The sequence below is a fragment of the Adiantum capillus-veneris genome, chromosome 20 (genome assembly GCF_014529385.1).
Source record: "Adiantum capillus-veneris isolate H3 chromosome 20, ASM1452938v2, whole genome shotgun sequence".
Lineage (NCBI taxonomy): Eukaryota > Viridiplantae > Streptophyta > Polypodiopsida > Polypodiales > Pteridaceae > Adiantum > Adiantum capillus-veneris.
Genome location: NC_140950.1, coordinates 11,009,441 through 11,028,733, shown reverse-complemented (window position 1 = coordinate 11,028,733; position 19,293 = coordinate 11,009,441). Strand labels below are relative to the sequence as shown.

Here is a 19,293-nt window from a genome sequence, read left to right as displayed (position 1 = left end):
CAATGTCTTGATCAAATATCCTTATTTGATGATATCCACTTTTTAGGTCAATCCTATTGAAGTAGTTTGATCCTTGCAGCTTATCAAATAGGTCATCTACCCATGGAACGGGAAAGCTATTCTTGATAGTGATCCTATTTAGTGCTCTATCGTTGACACACATACGATATGTGATATCTTTCTTTTGCACTAATAGTACAGGTAAGCAAAATGGAGATGAGCTAGGCCTAACCATGCCCTTCTCAACTAACTCATGCACTTGCCGCATAATCTCCTCTTGTTGAGCTTGAGAAACTCTATAAGGAGGTTTATTAGGCGGTGAACTTCCTGGAAGAAGTTCAATTGCATGGTCATCATTGCTTTGTTTAGGAGGTAGCTCACAAGGGATTTCATCAATAAAGACATCTTGAAACCCCTTGAGAAAATTGGATAACTCTAATTCCTTGTGATCATTTATATTTTCTTGTGGAACTAGTGTGAGTCTGTATGTAATAATGCCTTGAGAGAGTAACACACTCTCTATTGTGTGTCTTGAGCTTCCTTTGTGTTCTCCAAGCTGTGTGCGTTTGTCTACAACCCTAATTCCAACAATTGGTATCAGAGCAGGTTACGTCCTCCCGGGCTTAGTCGCCAGCTACTCCAACACACGCATGCTCACTTTCTCTGATTACAGTGAGGTTTGGCTCAAATTTCTTATTCGGGCTCATTTTGGCCTCCGTTTCCACTACAGGCAGTAATGCACAGGCTATTTCGTCATCTTGCGCAAAAATTCTGTCAGTGCCATTTTCTGCATAACAGGTGCCTTACAGTCTCCTACGGTTTGTGCTATATAACACGTGTTGTTCTCGCTCCATTTCTCCTATTTTTGGGTAGTTTTCACATCAGGTGCAGCAATTACCATGGCTGACAACAACACATATGTGTTCAAGATGTTTGCTGCTGAGGACAGCTTGGATGGGGACAATTATCCTATGTGGGCTTACATGATGCAACATGTTCTTGTGTTAAAGGGCGTCTGGGATATTGTACAGGGCATTGATGTACGTCCTAGTTCAGAGGATGTAGGCGATGTTGAGGATGTTGCAAGTCTTGCTACAAGGATTACTGCTATTAGAGTTGTTTTGCCTATGGCAGAACAAGCTCGTTGGGATGTAAAGGATGCGCAGGCTCATGCATTGATTGCATTTTCTGTGAAGCGCACCATTGTTCCTCACATCCGTTCAGTAAAATCTACAAAATAGGCTTGGGATATTTTGGTTGGTCTTTATGCAAGTCGCAATGAGGCTAAAATTGCTTTACTGCGTAAAGAGCTGGAGTCGAAGATTATGCATGAGGAAGATGATATGGACACTTTTCTTGCTAGTGTTTAGGATATTAATGAGCAACTTATTTCTGCAGGTGAAGTCATTTCAGACGGTTCCCTTGTGCAGACTGTTCTTGATGCCTTACTAGATTCTTAGTAGACCTTTGCTAGTACTTAGAGACTTATGACCCAAGGAAATCCTAAAGTTGTCAAGTTTGATGCATTATGCACATTGTTGTTGCAAGAGTCACTTTCTTAAAAAAATAGGACTAGGCAGCGTGCAGTTGAACAGGATTTTATTGCTTCTCAAAGAAAGGGTGATAACAACAAGACAACCACTTCTTATGGTTCTGCTGCGAGTGGAAAAAAATATGTTCCTAATGCTTCTATTGGCAGCAACTCGTCTGGAAATTCTGGTGATAAGGGCAAAAAGAAAATGCGTTGCCATTATTGTAAAGCTAATGATCACTTGATCAAGTCATGTCCTAAGTTGAAGGCCAAAGAGGCTAAGAAGAAAGAGGGTGGTTCCACTGGAAATGTTGGTTCCACTACAAATGCAGCCATTGTTGAGTCTTCTACGAAAGGAGACTGTGATGTTGATGTTGATGCAGAATGGGCTTTTAGCATAGAGTGCACTTACAATCCTACTGTCCATGATACATGCTTGTCAGTTGCTGCATATTCACATGTGTGGTATTTCGATAGTGGTGCTACAAAGCACATTACCTCACATCGTGAATTGTTCACCTCTCTCGAGTTTGTCCCTCATGGGAATTCAGTCACTTGTGCCAACAATGCCTCTTATCGGGTTCAGGGAGTTGGAAAGATTGTGCTTACTACTACAACGGCAGTTCCCTCACACTTGTTGATGCACTTTATGTACCTAGGATCAAGAAGAATCTCTTGTCTATATCCACACTTGCTAGACTTAGACTTGTATTCAAATTTGTGGATGGCAGATGTACAGTTCATGATCTCAGTTTTGGTGATGAAATTGTTGCATCTGGCCTTTTGTGCCGTGGGCTGTATAAGCTCACTTTGTATGATAAGTGTGGACAAAATTTTGCAAATGCTGTTGTAGATTCAAGGGCTATTTCAAATGCAAAACTTTGGCATGCACGTTTTGCTCATCTGAATTTTGCCAGTTTGCTGAGTTTGTAGAAATCTGATATGGTTGCTTCTTTGCCGCCTCTTGAAGCACCTGTCAAACATGTTTGTGAAGGCTGTATTTTGGGTAAGATGCAACGTTATAAGTTTCCAAAGGATGGTTCAGTTCGGGCCACATGCAGGTTGTAGCTTTTGCATAGTGATGTTTGTGGGCCCATCCAAACTTCGTCCTTGGGCAATTACCTTTACTTCGTGACTTTCATTGATGATTACTCCAGGCATGCATGGGTATTTCTGCTTAAAGAAAAGTCCGAAGTTTTTATGTGCTTCAAACAATTTTTGGCTATGGCTAAAAATGTCTCGAAATGTACTATGGGCACCCTCCGTTCCGATCGAGGGGGGGAGTATATGTCTCATGAATTCAATGCATTTTCTGGCTAGTCATGGGATAAAACGCCAATGTATAGTGCCTTATACACCTCATCAAAATGGTGTTGCTGAGAGGAAAAATAGGTCACTTATGGAAATGGCACGATGTATGGTAAAAAGTCAAGCTTTGCCACATTCTTTTTGGCTTGAGGCCATCATGTGTGCCACTTATGTACTAAACAGGTGTCCTACGAAAGCTTTGCAGTCTATTGCTCCATATGAAGCATGGGATCATAGAAAGCCTTCTATTGAGCACATGCATGTTTTTGGCTATTTGGCATATGCTTTGGTTCCACAAACACAACGCAAAAAATTGGATGATAAGGCTGCCGCCAGACTTACATGCTTTTTCAGACTCAGATTGGGCTGGTTGTTTTGACACGCGAGTGTCCACAAGTGGTTTTTGTTTCATGCTTGGCAGTTCATGTATATCATGGTTGAGCAAGAAGCAACCTACTGTGGCCACTTCGAGTTGTGAGGCTGAGTACAGGGCAGTCTTCATAGCTATGGTTGAGTGTGTATGGCTCAGACGCCTTATTGATGATTTGGGTGTTGGACAGGACATTGCCAACACTATCTACACTGACCGTCAGAGCGCATTGGCAGTTGCGAGGAACCTAGTTTTCCATGCTCGCACAAAGCACATTGAGGTGCATTACCACTATGTCAGGGAGAGGCTCTCAGCAGGAGAGATCATCTTGGCTTATGTGCCAACACAGGACAACCTTGCAGTCCACAAAGGCATTGTCTCATTAGAAGCTTGCAGCTTTCCGCAAGGCTTTGGGCTTACTCCCCTTTGTGGACTGATCATGTCCTCAGGGCATGGCACTTCCCTTTACTCATGTGCCAGCTCTCGTTCACCGCATCACTCTAGGGGGATTTGTCACCATATACATGTGGTAGTGATGTATGTGAACACACTAATCGCCGGGGCATTTTTTTCCCCTCTTTAGGAGGTTTTTTCCCCCAAGCATTATATATACCCCCATCACTCTAGGGCTATCTATCTTTCCATTGCACACTAAGTAACACACTCTCTATTGTGTGCCTTGAGCTTCCTTCGCCTTCTCCAAGTGTTTCTCTGCAACCCTAATTCCAACATCCCCTACTTCCAAGGCTCGCCCCCTCCTAAGTGGGACTCTTTGAAGACTTTTTGGCGCACACACACTAAGCATCCAATTTTCCTAGTGATTGACCTTGGACACAACCTTTGAATTTTGGAACCTTAGCATTTTGGAAGTCTTAATGGGCTGAGCCTTAGGGTCTTCTAAGCCCATTGTTGCACCTTGCTCTTTTGCAGATGGCCTCCCCTTTGGATCCCTATTTTCCCTCCTTTGGATCCCTATTGTGGCCGGTCTGCCAGCTTAACCAATATTCTAGCTTTTTCTCCCCTGGCACTTCCCCATATTAAATAATCAGTTTAACATGAGAAAATCACTTAGGAGAATTAGATATTAGTTATTAGGGAGTGGAAATTCCCAAAATATCCCTCAAATTTCAAAAATTCCCAAAATACCCTTGTATCTATTTTAGCTGGATTGTTCACGATTTCCTAATCTTTATTCTTTTTTGACAATGTATATCCATTTTTTTAGTGCTTAGCATGTAATTTGTCATAAATTACCTCCCTAAAAAACACAATTAATCTCCAAAGCCTACATAACCAGCTCAAATTCTAGTTTTAGTATCTTGTATTCATAGACAATCAGTCTTCTTATGAAAAGCTACAAATTTTTTTATTTTTAGATAAATTTACTCTCACAACCAGAGGTATTTTGGGAATTTCGAAAAATTTGAAGGGCAGTTTGGTAATTTTTGACAAAATATGAGGGGTATACTGGGAATTTTTGAAATTTGAAGGGTATTTTGGGAATTTTTACAAATTAGAGAGGTATTTTGGTAATTTTCCCTAGTTATTATGACATAAGACATGCAATTACAAATTGACTTGAGACTTTTTGTCTTTGATCGTGGTCTTAATCAACAATCTCATTGCAGTCATTACATAATACCCACAATCTATTGAATTTGGCTATTGAGGACATATAAAACAACATGCATATCTATACATTACCAACATAAAATTCAGTACACAATGCAAAAGAAAACTACACTAAAGCTATCCACCTTTGCAGTGATGATTTCACATGCTTCTTGGGGATCTTCTAGCTCTTCTTTGACTTGTAGGTTTGGGCAGTGTGCACTAAAATGCTTACCCTTCAACCAAAAGCACTCACTTAATTGAATGTTAGCAACGAGCTTAAACATTATGAAGGAGCAAAAACAATGTCTTCTTTATCTTCACTCCAATTTTCCTCTCAAGGGATGTCAGCATCATGTGGAACCCCATAAGTGCGAGGTTTGTATCCGTGCTTGTGTTACCCTACTCGGCATGTCTGGTTCCCATGCAATCTTTTGTGCTTTAATCCATGCCTCTTCCCACTCTCTTTGTGATTTTCCTTTTGGGTCAAAGTCTCTTTTCCACTCTTTAGTTGCTCGCTCTTGTAGATCTTTATGAAACTTTTTTCGTGCCATCCTAACTTTATATGCAACATCCCCAAACCTTTGTTATGCATTGACGCTTAGATCTAGAAGACACTGGTCGTGGTGATGTCTCACTAGTTTGAGGTCGCCACATGATCGATGCTCTAGAACGTGGACATTGGTTATTTTGTGCACATTCTTTAGATGTCTAATGAGAAGATCGCCTTCCATATGAGACCTTTTTGTCATACATATTTGTGATGCATGACACACTTTTCCATTTGCCCCCACAACCTCAATGAATGGAGACAATTCTCGACAAAGAAACGAAAAAAAACATTGAATTTTATTGACCCAAGGAGAAACTCTATTGGCATTCTTAGCCTAATCCCTATTAAGTGCTTCAAAAGCCCGAAATCTCCATATCTAATGCGATTCGCAATAACTTTGTGCGACAATTTATGAGAATGTGAGCTCATGCACACACCTCATTACTTGCCATATTATCGTAGAAGTTATCATCACCTTCACCTTGGACTTTGTCGACTAAGAATGTTGCGAAGCTCACAATCAAGGAAATTCGATTTGCATAAATCCCATATAGGTCTTGTTAAAAAACCCCCATCACAATCACATTAGACAAACCCATTTTTTCTCTTTCTCCTACTCACCAAAGGAAGGAAACAAGGAAGACCTGGAGAAATGTATCTAGCTGAGGCACAATAGATGACGCAACTCCTCAACTATCCCATCTGGAGCTTAGTAATCTCGGCACACTCCGTTGTCTTGAAAGTGATGCCAAGTAATCTCGTTTTTGCAGAGAGTGGCATGTCTCCCCTCAAATCAGTGGGCTACTTGGAGCGAGGAGCTCGCGGACAGAGCAACAAGCAGCCTGCGTCGTAATGGCTATGGGAGTAGCCTAGGAGGTAATCTCGACATCAATGTGAACAGTCGCACCCTGTGTAGAGCTTAGGGCAGCATGCTGCACGAGTTTGAGGAAACATCATGCAGAGATAGATAGCATGTGCACATGCAGGGTGCCGGCCGTTCACAGAGCTGGAAACCTCCACCGGTTGTAGTGACCCGGTTTGCGCACATGCATTGGCGGCAGCAACCTCATCGACCACCACCGACCGTCAGGTGCAGGCGCACATGCCACACGACAGGCCTGATTGTGTGATTTTTCACTTCATTACAACACGGAGACGGGGCCATTAATGTGCAGGAGCTATGGCGAGGCAAGTTAAGTGCAAGTCTACAGCACTTCAAAGGTCGCACATGCCGATAGCTCTAAAAATAGCATGCGATCGCTTGAGCACCATTGCAAACGGCTAGGGAAGAGGCATGAATTTTCGACAGGATCACGTTTAGCAGACGATACGCTAAGGTCCAAAATTGTGGTGGGTTAGCTTAGAATCTTCACCGACCGGCGTGTAAATCTTGGTGCATGTGCACACCCTTAGAGAACGACGAATTTCTTTACTTGGTGAGCCAAAGGCTCTTTTTCTAGTATCTGAGCGCAGAAGCCACCACGTGGCATTAGATTTAATTTATTTTTTTTACATTACTGCTTAACAAAGCTCTAAATAAAAATGAAAAGCTATCAAGTGAATAAAATAAAACAAGTAAAAAGCACGCTGCGTTGCTCAATTGCGCTCAGAACCAGTTCGATCTTCTCCACAGGCAGTTCGCACCCTAGAAGTAGCTCGGATCTTTTTCTGCAGGTTTGTCTCTATCTACTCTTTGTGTGTGTGCGTGTGTGCGTGTGTGTGCGTGCGAGAGAGAGAGAGAGAGAGAGAGAGAGAGAGAGAGAGAGAGAGAGAGAGCTAAGATGCGGACCCTACTACCTTCGCATCCTCTGATCTATACTATGCATGAATTTTCACCTTGGTTTCTCTCGGCATAGCCTGAGATCAAGGCATTCCACATGACTATATTTCATGCAATAAGCTTTTCATGCGGAGATAATGAAACAACCTACCTTTGCTGACCTCAATTGACAATCTCCAAGTCACACCCACCGCTAGCCTTCCTCCCTATCCCTCTTCCCCCCAACTATACTACCCTCTGGTCTTAGCGCCTCGACCTCTATCCTCACCTCCAGAGCTCCATACTTGATGTACGTAGAGACGTCAAAGAGGAAAGCATCATGCTGCAAATCCATCTGTTGTAATCTTGCACCCTGGAACCACTTGCAGAGTACACCATCGATAGCAACCATCACCCCTCTTTGCACCACACCATCAGTTGAACGTCGATTGACGGCATCAATTGCGAGTGGAGACGTATGAACTCGACAAACATAGGTGTAGACAACGGCGAGGCTATTTACTTGGTGAGCCAAAGGTAATTTTCTCGATCTTTGAGCCCATGATCCAAGCCATGCCCACAACTCGAATCACATGGCTAGAAGCCTCGCAAAAAAAACGACGCTGCGTTTTACTTGTGCTTGCGTGGATCCTTCTCCCTCATTCTGAAGGTCTGCACCACAGAGCTAGCCACCAAAGCACAAAAAGTGATTGACAAGCTTCTGACATGTGGTCTCTTGGAATGCCCTGCACTGCAGCATCTAAGATGTTTGGGTTGCCCACACTTTGCTGTGTCTAGATGCCACCTTAGGCTACAGATGATTATTGTTTGTTTGAACCTGGTGGTGGCATGATTGTAGTTATCACTCGTGCAAATTGCCTTGTGGCAATGCTTTAGCCCAAGTTGTTTTGTTGATAATATGTAAAGATGTGCTCGTCTTGGCAAATTTACCTGTTGTTCTAAGTCTAAGGTAGATTGAGAAGTTGAAGTCAAAAATATTTGCTTAACAAAGGGCCCAACATTGGCAGGGCCAAGAAGCTCTGTACTGTTTTCACCAGATGCAAAGAGAGGGCAGTTGCAATCAGCAGTTCAATATTCTTCATATAAGTCTCTGGCCATTCTTTGCGAGAGAGAGAGAGAGAGAGAGAGAGAGAGAGAGAGAGAGAGAGAGAGAGAGAGAGATAGAGAGAGGGCTGTTCTTGTCGATCAGCAGAGCGGGGACGCAGGTGATGAAAGGGCACCACGTCGTTGGATCAAAAATTGTCATCGCCATGCTAACGCGCCTCTGATTATATAATTCAAAATTTGGCTATGGCGACTACACGTGGAGAGAGAATATCGCAAGTCCTCGTTTACAGCCTTGCCTCTCATGTGTGCCTTGCTCTCTCAATGTTTTTGGATGTATGTGTGTGTGTCTCTATGTCTCTGTGCTCATGTTTAGCTTCTTGAGGATAGACCCTATACATGATAGCATGCTACTGCGTGGCCGAGGAGTTGCATAAATGAGGAGAAGCCCTGCTTGGTCTACAAGAAGAGGACCCATTGCAAATAGGAAAATGGCTAAAGTATAATGTAGGCAAAAGAGTTGACGATCAAGCAGAGAGAGATAGTGAAATTTTTACAAGGGAAAATCTATCAAAAACCACCCATAACTCTTTATGTAGCGAACCTTCGACATATAATATAAAATTAGATCTACTTCTCTATAAGCTTAATCAATGTGCCACATCTCTTGTATTTGTCGTAATGCATGTTTTGTGTCTAGCACGGAGGACATATGTTTAATGCATGTTTTGTGTATGGCAGGGAGGACATATGTTCACACCATTAGATGTTTCAATTGCACAAGCGTGCCTCCGGCTCTACAACACTACAAGGTTTGTCATTTGTATCCAACACCCCATGACTATACGTTTGCTTCGCGCAACACATAAACACTACGGGGCAGGGCACGGCTTCCGATTCTTATAATTTTTGGAGAGACCACAGTGCCAGCTCTCCACCATACTGTTGTATGGCACCTCTGCATGACGTGCATTGTATACTTTGTAGTTTCAGTTTATGATGTTTCATTGCAAGACGATATGTTTAACTAGTCACATTGCTTTTTTGTAGCTTGACTCAAGCATTGTCCTCCATCTTGCACAATTGGATGACAATATTCGTACACAATTATCAGATCGGTAGTGTAGTTCAACTTTTATAGTCTGGTTATGCTTTCTGTATTTTTGAGTTTTTGAAAGCTTCCTTTTCAAAGCTTCCTTAAGGTTAGTTTAGCCACATGTTTTCCTCATCAGTGCATGCTCAATTTTGATCATTGTATCTATATAACAAATAGACAGGCATTTCTTTTCTCACAATTTGGCAATTCAACCTATATATTGAAATAAAGGAAAATTAACTACGCTTGATTGAGAATAAGATGGGCGTCTTAAAGATGGCTCCACGGTTTAGAAACTAAATGGTCAATATTACTAGGTTGAATGGTGCAACCTATAAAAAACTACCATAGTAGGTTAAGTTGCAAACCTTCAGCTCGATTCAATTGCCCTTTTTAGTAGCCCTTTTGTCGTATATGGAGCACTATGGGACACATCTTGCTTCTTTGCAATGTCAATCAAGTGTCCCAAGCTGAGCTATTATTGGTGCCTATCAATTGCTTCTACTCATTTTCTCATGTCACCACAACAAAACCCAAAGCGACAACAATCACAACCAACTAACCAAGTAACCAGCTACGCTCCAATATCTATTAGATTATGTACGGCAAAGGCCCACCAAGCAAGACTAGTTTGAGCGTCCCCAAACCTTGCAGAGAACGCATGTCACTTTCGCCTCAAAACATTAAAAAATGGACAGTCGGATTCTACACTTTTCACCTACGCCCTCGATCCCTTCTCTATGATCCCGTGCTCTATGTAGATGAGGGCACGTCTCCAAACCTTGCAAAGAACGCATGTGACTCTTGCCTAATTTCGAAACATTAAAAAAAAGGGAAAATTACCAAAATACCCCTCTAATTTGTGGAAATTCCCAAAATACACTTTATCTATTTTAGCTGGATTGTTCACAATTTCCTAATCTTTATTGTTTTTTGACAATGTATATCCATTTTTTTAGTGCTTAGCATGTAATTTGTCATAAATTACCTCCCTAAAAAAGACAGTTATGTCTAAAAATAATGAAGTTGAAGGAGTACGAGCGGAAGTGCAACGCGAGAGAGAGTGCGAGAAGAAGAGCATGACGATATGGTGAACTCGCTCTGTTGTAATGTGTAGAGCATAGTGAGTTCTTATTAGGTTTTTACAAAAGAATATATGGCGGCAACCACATTGGGCTTTATACCCCAACAACCTCCCACTTAAAGTCCAATGTGGTACTTTAAGTGTGAGAGAAGCTACTATACAAGCTAATATACAAGAGATGTAGAGAAGTGATGTACTACCCTACACCTAACTGCTTGCGAAAATGCGCAAAGCTCTCTGAGGGAAGTCCTTTTGTAAGTAGATCAGCAGGATTTTCTGTGGTGTGAACTTTGACAAGCTGAATTTGCTTATCCTTGAGCATTTCCCTACTGAAATGATACTTCACATCCACATGCTTTGTCTTTGAGTGATAAACTGGATTGCGAGCCAATTGTATAGCACTCTGACTATCACAATATAACACAGGCATCTCTTCTTTGATTCCCAAATCTGTTACTAGTAGATTAAGCCAAATTGATTCTTTGCGTGCCTCTGATGCTGCAACATATTCAGCCTTTGTAGTAGATTGAGTAACACAATCTTGTAATCTAGAACGCCATGATACTGCTCCACCAGCCAATGTAAAGACATACCCTGACGTAGACCTTCAGTTGTCTAAGTCACCTGCATAATCTGAGTCTGTAAAACCCTTACACTTAGCTCCTGACTCCCATAGCATATACACATACTCTTTGTAGCTTTCAGGTATCTCAATATTCCTTTCACTGCCTCCATGTATCGACTTACTACTCCCACTGCAAATGCAATGTCTGGGCCAGTAGCAATCATTGCATACATCAAACTACCCACTGCAGATGCATATGGAATCTTATCCATTTCAGCGTGTTCTTCCTCAGACACAGGACAATCTTGTTTGCTAAGTTTCACATATGGTGGCAATGGAACACTCAATGCCTTTCCCTTCTCCATATTGAAACGTTGCAAAACCTTGTTAATATACTCTGTTTGAGATAACCAAATCAACTTCTTTGATCTGTCTCTCTCAATGCGCATACCAAGTATATGACTTGCCTCACCCATGTCTTTCATGTCAAACGATTTTGCCATCTTTGACTTCAAAGCTGAAATCTCTTCCAAGTGCTTGCCAACAATCAACATGTCATCCACATACAAAATAAGGATTAGCCAACTGCCATCCTTAGCCTTCTTTGTATATAGACAATGATCGAACTCACTACGTTTGTAGCCTTGAGAAAGCATAAACTTGTGGAACTTATGGTACCATGCCCTCGGTGATTGTTTACGCCATAAAGACTCTTTAACAACTGGCATACCAAATCTTCCTTGCCTTTCTCAACAAACCCTTTTGGCTGCTGCATGTAAATTTCCACATCTAAATCACCATGTAAGAACGCTGTCTTGACATCCATTTGGTGCAACACCAAATCTAATATGGCAACCAATGCAAGAAAGCATCTCAATGTAGTCATCTTGACCACCGGAGAGAAGACTTCACCAAAGTCAATGCCTTGTTCTTGCTTAAAGCCCTTGGCAACAAGCCTTGCTTTGTACTTTGGTTGACTATCATGAGCGGTGATCTTATACCTGTAAACCCATTTACAAGGTAGAGCCTTTTTTCCTTGTGGTAATTTAACTAGCTTCCATGTCTAGTTTTGATGCAGAGCTGTCATCTCTGACTGCATGGCCAATCGCCAATTCCCGGAGTCCTTCATTTGCACTGCTTCCTTGTAACATGAAGGCTCATTGCAATCAATCAACATGACATAGTTCATAGATGGAACAAACCGATCAGAAGGTCGCGTGATACGTCAAGATTTACCAAAATAGGTGGCTCAGGCTCAGCCATAACCTGTGGTTCCACTCTATCCTGTCCTTGCCCTCTTGAGCCCTGACATTTTGTCTTGCACGTGCAGGTCCATCTTCTTGGAAGACAACTCTTCTAATCTCCTCAACCCTCTGTGGTTTAGAATGATATTTGGCTTCATTAAAGTGAACATCATTGCTGCGGATAACCTTTCTGGATTCGGGATCCCAAAGTCTGTACCCCATCTCACCAGAATTACCATAGCCTAGAAAGATGCACTTTTTACTCTTTGACTCAAGTTTGTTCCTAAATTCCTTTGGAACGTGAGTATATGCCTCACAGCCAAAGACTCTGAGATGCTTGAATGAGGGCACCTTGCCTGACCATACCATCTCTGCCACTGAATCCTTCTGCAAAACCTTGCTAGGATATCTATTTATCAAATGAACAGCTGTTGATACAGCTTCAGCCCAAAACCCATTTGGAAGCTGTGCATTAGAAAACATACTTCTGACCTTCTCTTGTATGGTCCTATTCATCCTCTCAGCAAAACCATTTTGAGGAGGATTGTAAGGAGCAGTAAGTTTACATTTTATACCTTTTGACTCACAAAAGTCCTGAAAGGCCTTTGAAACATACTCTCCACCATTGTCAGTGCGTAAGAATTTAAGCTTCTTGCCACTCTGATTCTCCACAAGTGTCACAAACGTTTTGAAAACACTAAACGCTTCATCCTTGTGCTTGAGAAAGTAAACCCATACTTTCCTCAAGTAATCATCTATAAATGTCACAAAGTAAAAAGATCCCCCTAGAGATAGGTTAGGCATAGGTCCACACAAATCACTATGAACAAGTGCCAACTGTGTATCTCTTCTACTTCTTCTATGCTTATGTGGCTGCTGTGTTTGCTTACCATACAGACAATGTTCACAGAATTCAAAATCATTAAATGAAAAGCCAGGCAAATAACCAGAACGAGACAAGATTTCCATTCCCTTCTTGGACATATGTCCTAACCAGCTATGCCACAAAGAAACGTTCGGCTGCTCGGTTACATTGATTATATTTTTAGAGACATTTGATACATAAATCATATAAAGTCCTCTAGACTTTACTCCATGTGCTACTGTCATAGAACCCTTGGATATCTTCCACATGTTCTGTCCAAAAGTGGTGACGTAGCCACCATCATCAAGTAAACCTGTGCTGATCAAGCTCTTTGTAATTGCGGGAACATGTCTCACATTCTTCAGCGTGAAAGAAGAGCCATTCTCAAACTTCAATTGAACATCTCCAGCACCTAAGATCTCACATGTTTGCCCATTGCCTAGCCGAACATGATCTTTAGTGGTCACATAAGAGGTAAACCACTCCTTGTTTGGAAACACATGAAGTGATGCCCCTGAGTCTATAATCCAGTCACTCAGTGCATGTCCATCAGATGCTGTAAGAAGAGCTGAGTCCATTGTATTCTTCAAGAAGTAGATGTCTCCTGACACTAGACTATCATCCTCTGCAACAGTGTTTGTCACATTTATTTCTTGAATCTTCACTGAGGACTTGTTCTTCTCACCATCGTCTTCAGCTTTCTCTTTGCCTTTTTCTGCTTTCCATTCTCTGCAGTCTCTTTTCATGTGACCCTTCTTGCCACAATGAGAGCATTCTATGTCACTCTTGCCTTTAGCACTGCGGGACTTGCTACGAGACTGATTCCTCTTTCCACCTTTGTACTTCTCTTTGGTCCTTCCCCTGACAACTAAGGTTGTTCCTTTGCCTTTGTCCATTGTCTTTCTGTTGGTTTCTTCATAAGCAAACTGCCTTCTACACCTGCTATGGTCAAACCATCTAGAGGTGCAGAATTACTCAAAGCTGTGCGAAAAGTGTCCCAACTTTCCAGCAATGTGATCAACAGGAACATAGCTCTAACAGGTTCATCAAACTTGACACCTTGAGCTGACAACTGATTGTAGATGGTGTTGAATTCATTCAAATGATTGGACATAGGTGTCCCTTCTTTCATCTTCAAGTCAACAAGCTTCTTAAGCCAGTATACCTGTGAAGCTGCACTCTGCTTCTCATAAAGATCACTCAGCTTTGTCCATGCTTCATAAGCCGACATCTCGTCTGCTACATTGAAGTAAACGCTTTCTGCCAAAGTCAGCATAATGGTAGAAAGTGCCAATTCATCCATTTCGCTCCATTCATCTTCGTCCATATCTTCTGGTTTTATCCCCTTGAGCTTTATAGGTTTTATCAGCTTCTTTTGTACCAACACGTGCCAAATCTGCTTCTTCCACAATGGGAAATTGGTTCCATCCAGCTTCTTGATATTGTAAAGAGCAGTGTCCTATGATCCAGCCATAGGTACGCTTCACAATAGTTTACTTTCATGGGAAAAATTCGGCAGAGTTTCCCCTGTAAACTGACCTCTGAACCAATATCAACCTGTCAAATGAACCAAGAAAGCTTCAGATTCTGCAGAAATTTCGGCAGAGTCTCCATTGTAAAATGGCTATGGTGTACTCAAAGACAGACCAAAAACAGCTCAAAAAACCACTGTCTCTCTAACACTGTAAGCTGTGGGTAAACCTGGCCTGCACCTTTATTGTCTCTCACTGTCCTGTCACTGTCCTGTAAGCATAGACTGCGACAATGCCTCAACGGCAGTAAAGAAAAGATGCAATCCCAACTGTCTAACTCATAGTCAATATATCCTAGCTGCCTATCTAAGGGTGCTCGAGGGATCGCTCCAAGACCTGTATCACCGAAAGGATCTCAACATTCGAGAATCCCCCAGCTCAATAAAACCTCACTCGACCCTCAACAAAGGCTGCAGTAAATCTGACAGTACATAGACTTCCCACAAAGTCATACATCCACAAATTTCCCACTGTATGCTGTAACCGCTGCGGCGGTTGTTTGTTGCGTGACTCACAGCCAGCAAACCCTCAACAGACATACATCATCTCTGACAATACATCCCATGTGGAAGTACCTGCAATGTCGGGATGAAATCTGGAATATCAAGCAGCAAACACAAGCTACCTGATGAACTAGTGGATGTCGTCTACAGTCTGTGTGTAGATGCGCCCGTGTCGTATGTGACACGCCTCCAAGAACTGTGAGCTGTCCTTCGATGTGTAGACAGCCACAAATCAGCACTCTGGGAGTGCCGATATCCTCAGCACCTGCAGTCGTAAGCCGAAACCCCAAATTTGCAGAGTCGGATTTGCACTCGCCGAGACCACGTAGTCGAAAATGGCCTGCGCAGAACTTTGTCGAAGCCGAACGGTGGCCGAGATGACCTAAGAATGAAATTCCAAGTGTCTTCGCCTGTCGAATCTCACTCCAATCTGAGTAGGTGACTCTAGCTTCCTGCAATGTTGCCCCGAGCCTCAATCTGAGCTCTGATACCAGTTGAAGGAGTAAGAGTGGAAGTGCGACGCGAGAGAGTGCAAGAAGAAGAGCACAACAATATGGTGAACTCGCTCTGTTGTTATGTGTAGAGCATAGTGAGTTCTTATTAGGTTTTTACAAAAGAATATGTGTACATACCTGGCGGCCCGCCCACTTATCTGGGCGACCACATTGGGCTTTATACCCCAACATAAGCAATTAATCTCCAAAGCCTACATAACCAACTCAAATTCTAGTTTTAGTATCTTGTATTCATAGACAATCAGTCTTCTTATGAAAAGCTACATTTTTTTTATTTTTAGATAAATTTACTCTCACAACAAAAGGTATTTCGAGAATTTTGAAAAATTTGCAGGGCATTTTTGACAAAATATGAGGGGTTGAAATTTGAAGGGTATTTTGGGAATTTTCACAAATTAGAGCGGTATTTTGGTAATTTTCCTTTAAAAAAAACGAACGGCCGAGTTTAGCTCTTTTCACCTACGCCTTAGTTCCTTTCTCTATGACCCTGTGCTGAGTGAGCCAGTGTTAGGAAAGAACCGGGGTCAACTGCATTTTAACCGGCTGAAATAGTAAAAGCCTAGCTAGATTTTGAGCTTGCCTCTAAGAAAACTGGGAAATTTGCAGAAGTTTTAGTGTACATACCGGCAATTGACCTAAAACCCGGGAGAATTTCAAGTTTGCCCTTATTTTCCCCGGTTAGGGAAAATGTATCTTTCTAGGGCGCCTACTAGTCTAACAGTCTACGCTCTACCAGTGTGAATGGAGCTAGGTGAGCACTGAGGAAGAAGGCGGGAGGGTGCACACGGGGCTTGTCCTAACGGCGGCGTGGATAAATGCGTGGCGACCTGGTCTTTTGCCAGAAGCGCAGACAGAGACTCTCTCTCTCTCTCTCTCTCTCACAGACATCATCATCAGGTCTGCATCTGTAACATGGTCTGTCCGAAATTTTTTGCAACGCTCCCAGTCCTCTGTGCTTCCATTCCCCTCCTCTGCCATGTCCTCCTTCCCTTTCTCTGCAACTGTGACGCAGCCACCAGCTTCGCCTACAATGGGTTCGACAGCGATGAGGCAAGGGCAGAGATCATTTGCTTCCAGAGTGCATCCTTCCAAGACAGCACCTTGCAACTCACAGAAACTGGTGCTACACAGGCCAGCGGTCGCTGCCTCTACAGCACTCCCATCGAGCTTCTTGCGGCGGGAACACGGGTCCCCCTTTCCTTCAGCACTCAATTCATCTTCTACATCCAGCCCAGCAGCACCTCAGATCTCGCAGATGGCATCTCCTTTGTCATAGCGCCTACCCTTGGCGGCGTTCCAAACTCTAGCCAAGGCTTTATGGGCATTTTCAGCAACGAAACCAATGGTAGAAGCTCTACCCAGACTCTTGCCATTGAATTTGATACTTACAAAAACCCTGAATTTCAAGATAAGGATGAGAACCACATCGGCATTGATGTCAACGACATCGTGTCATGGGCAGTCACTTCGGCAGCCTACAGAATTAGCAGCTCGCCAACCATACAGAGTGCAGAGGATGGGTATGCAGTTCAAATGAAAGGAGCATACATCCAAGCTTGGATTGATTATGACGCCACTACAAATCAGCTTAATGTCTCCATAAGCAGAGTGTTGGGAGGGAAACCCACATATCCTCTGATGTCAAACAGCTCGCTAAATCTGTCGAGTTTGTTCAATGAAAAGATGTATGTGGGTTTCACTGCTTCAACGGGGCCCCTGCCAACTGTGTTATATCATGTTTATGCATGGAGTTTTAGCAGCGATGGAGCTCTGGCTGCAAATATTTCTATGTCGTCAGGGAATGAGAGCAACAGCACAAGCAGGATAGCCATCATTGTAGGGCTTCTTTTGAGTGTTCTTGGGCTTATCCTAGTTCTGGTGTTTCTGTATGCTTATTTTAGGAGGAGACGGCGCAAAGCCAGGTATCTAAGCAAGAAAGATTGGCAAGTGTCTTTGCAAGAGCAGCTCCCCCAAGAATTTAGCTACCGTGAACTCGCAAAAGCAACCAACAAGTTTAATGAGAAGAATCGGCTGGGAAGTGGGGGCTTTGGTGAGGTCTTCCAGGGTGTGCTCCCTTCTAATGGTGTTGCCGTTGCGGTGAAGAGGATATCCAAAGAATCAAAGCAGGGTGCCAAGGAGTTTGTGTCCGAGGTGACTACAATAGGGCGGCTACGCCACCGCAATCTTGTTCCTTTACTCGGATGGTGCCAGGAGAAGGGATTTGTTCTTGTCTATGAGTTGATGCCCCGCGGAAGCTTGGACAAGGTGCTTTTCAATCATCAAGAGAAGATCTCTTGGAACCAAAGATTGCATATTCTTCAAGGAATTGCAGCTGCTCTTCTCTACCTTCACGAAGAGTGCGAGCAGAAAATTGTTCACCGAGACATCAAAGCGAGCAATGTGATGCTAGATGCTCAGATGAATGCGCGCCTTGGTGATTTTGGTCTGGCTCGGCTGTATGGACATGATGTAGTCCCTGGCACTACCAATGTAGCTGGTACATGGGGCTACATGGCACCTGAATCCTTCTTCACTCGGAAAGCAACAGAAAAAACAGACGTTTTCAGTTTCGGTGCTTTGGCCTTGGAAGTGGCAATGGGTAAGAAGATGAGTGATCCGAGCGAGGAAGAGGGTTGCTCTATGATTGAGTGGCTATGGAAGCTGCAGAGGAACAAGGCATTGCAAGAGGCTGTAGAACTGATTCTGCTTGGCGAAGGCCAAGAGACGTCTGACATGGTTAGAGTGGTATTGGAATTGGGGCTATTGTGTTGCTATCCCGACCCTGAAGGCCGACCATCTATGCGGCGCGTTGTGCAGGTGTTGGGCGGGGACGCTCCACCTCCGCCCATGCCAACAGTCATATCGTCGCCTTTTCTCTTTTCCTCGCTTGCGTTGACCTCTGCTTCCCAAGATTTCACAAGTTTGTCAATGCGCTCTCATTCTGATGATTCCAGCTCCCTTCTCATGGGGCATTCGAAGAACATGTCCTTGAGTGTGGAGACTTTGAAGGAGGCTCCAAATGGTAGGTAGTGCAAACATCAAAGTGTCATATTGGATCACAGAGTAGTGCTTTTTGGCGCAAGGATCGGTCATAAATGGGACAATGCTGCCGGCTATCGGCTGGTTGATGGATGTGGGCACAAAAGTCTCAAAGGCAGTAGAACATCATTTTGCAGTGGCTTTCTCTGAAGGAAAGGGATGTGGAAGAGCAGAAAAAGCTTCATAATGGATCAAGAACATGGTCTTGGCGGTTTTGGGTTACAGTGGGTAAATTCTTTTATTTCTGGCCAGAATGTTTTGATGGAGCATGTATACAACTGTAAATTGCTTTGTGACTCTTTTCTTTAAGATGCTTTGTGAATTATGTATGAGATAAGGAAAGTTCTTGCAAGACAATACATACTTGCTGTGATAGTAAATGACAGCACATTTTCTGTCAATTGGGAATGTCTGGCCGTCTGTGTTGACATGTTCCATAATGTTATTTCTCTCTTTTTCTCTGAACATTGTTTTTTTCTAACCTTGGGCATTGATGTCGCGGGGGGAACATAAAATGCCCAACAATAATCGGTTGACAGACCATTACTTTATGGAATTTACTTCATACAAATCACAACTAGAGCAAGACAACATGGGGACTCAGGCATACATGATTTGTGGTATTCGCCAAAATTTATTACCTATCCTGTCAT

At 43.0% G+C, this 19,293-nt stretch overlaps 1 protein-coding gene across 1 annotated transcript; it reads left to right on the top strand.

Moving 5' to 3' along the window:
* The first annotated feature begins 16,300 nt into the window (after positions 1-16,300).
* Positions 16,301-19,041, top strand: LOC147432086 (L-type lectin-domain containing receptor kinase SIT2-like). Its single transcript, XM_086492095.1, has one exon. The coding sequence runs from the start codon at positions 16,514-16,516 to the stop codon at positions 18,629-18,631; it is 2,118 nt and encodes a 705-aa protein (XP_086348221.1). The 5' UTR covers positions 16,301-16,513; the 3' UTR covers positions 18,632-19,041.
* Positions 19,042-19,293: the final 252 nt, after the last annotated feature.

Excerpts from the sequence above, each read along its gene's own strand:
- LOC147432086 (XM_086492095.1), top strand. The coding sequence starts at position 16,514 with ATGGTCTGTCCGAAATTTTTTGCAACGCTCCCAGTCCTCTGTGCTTCC.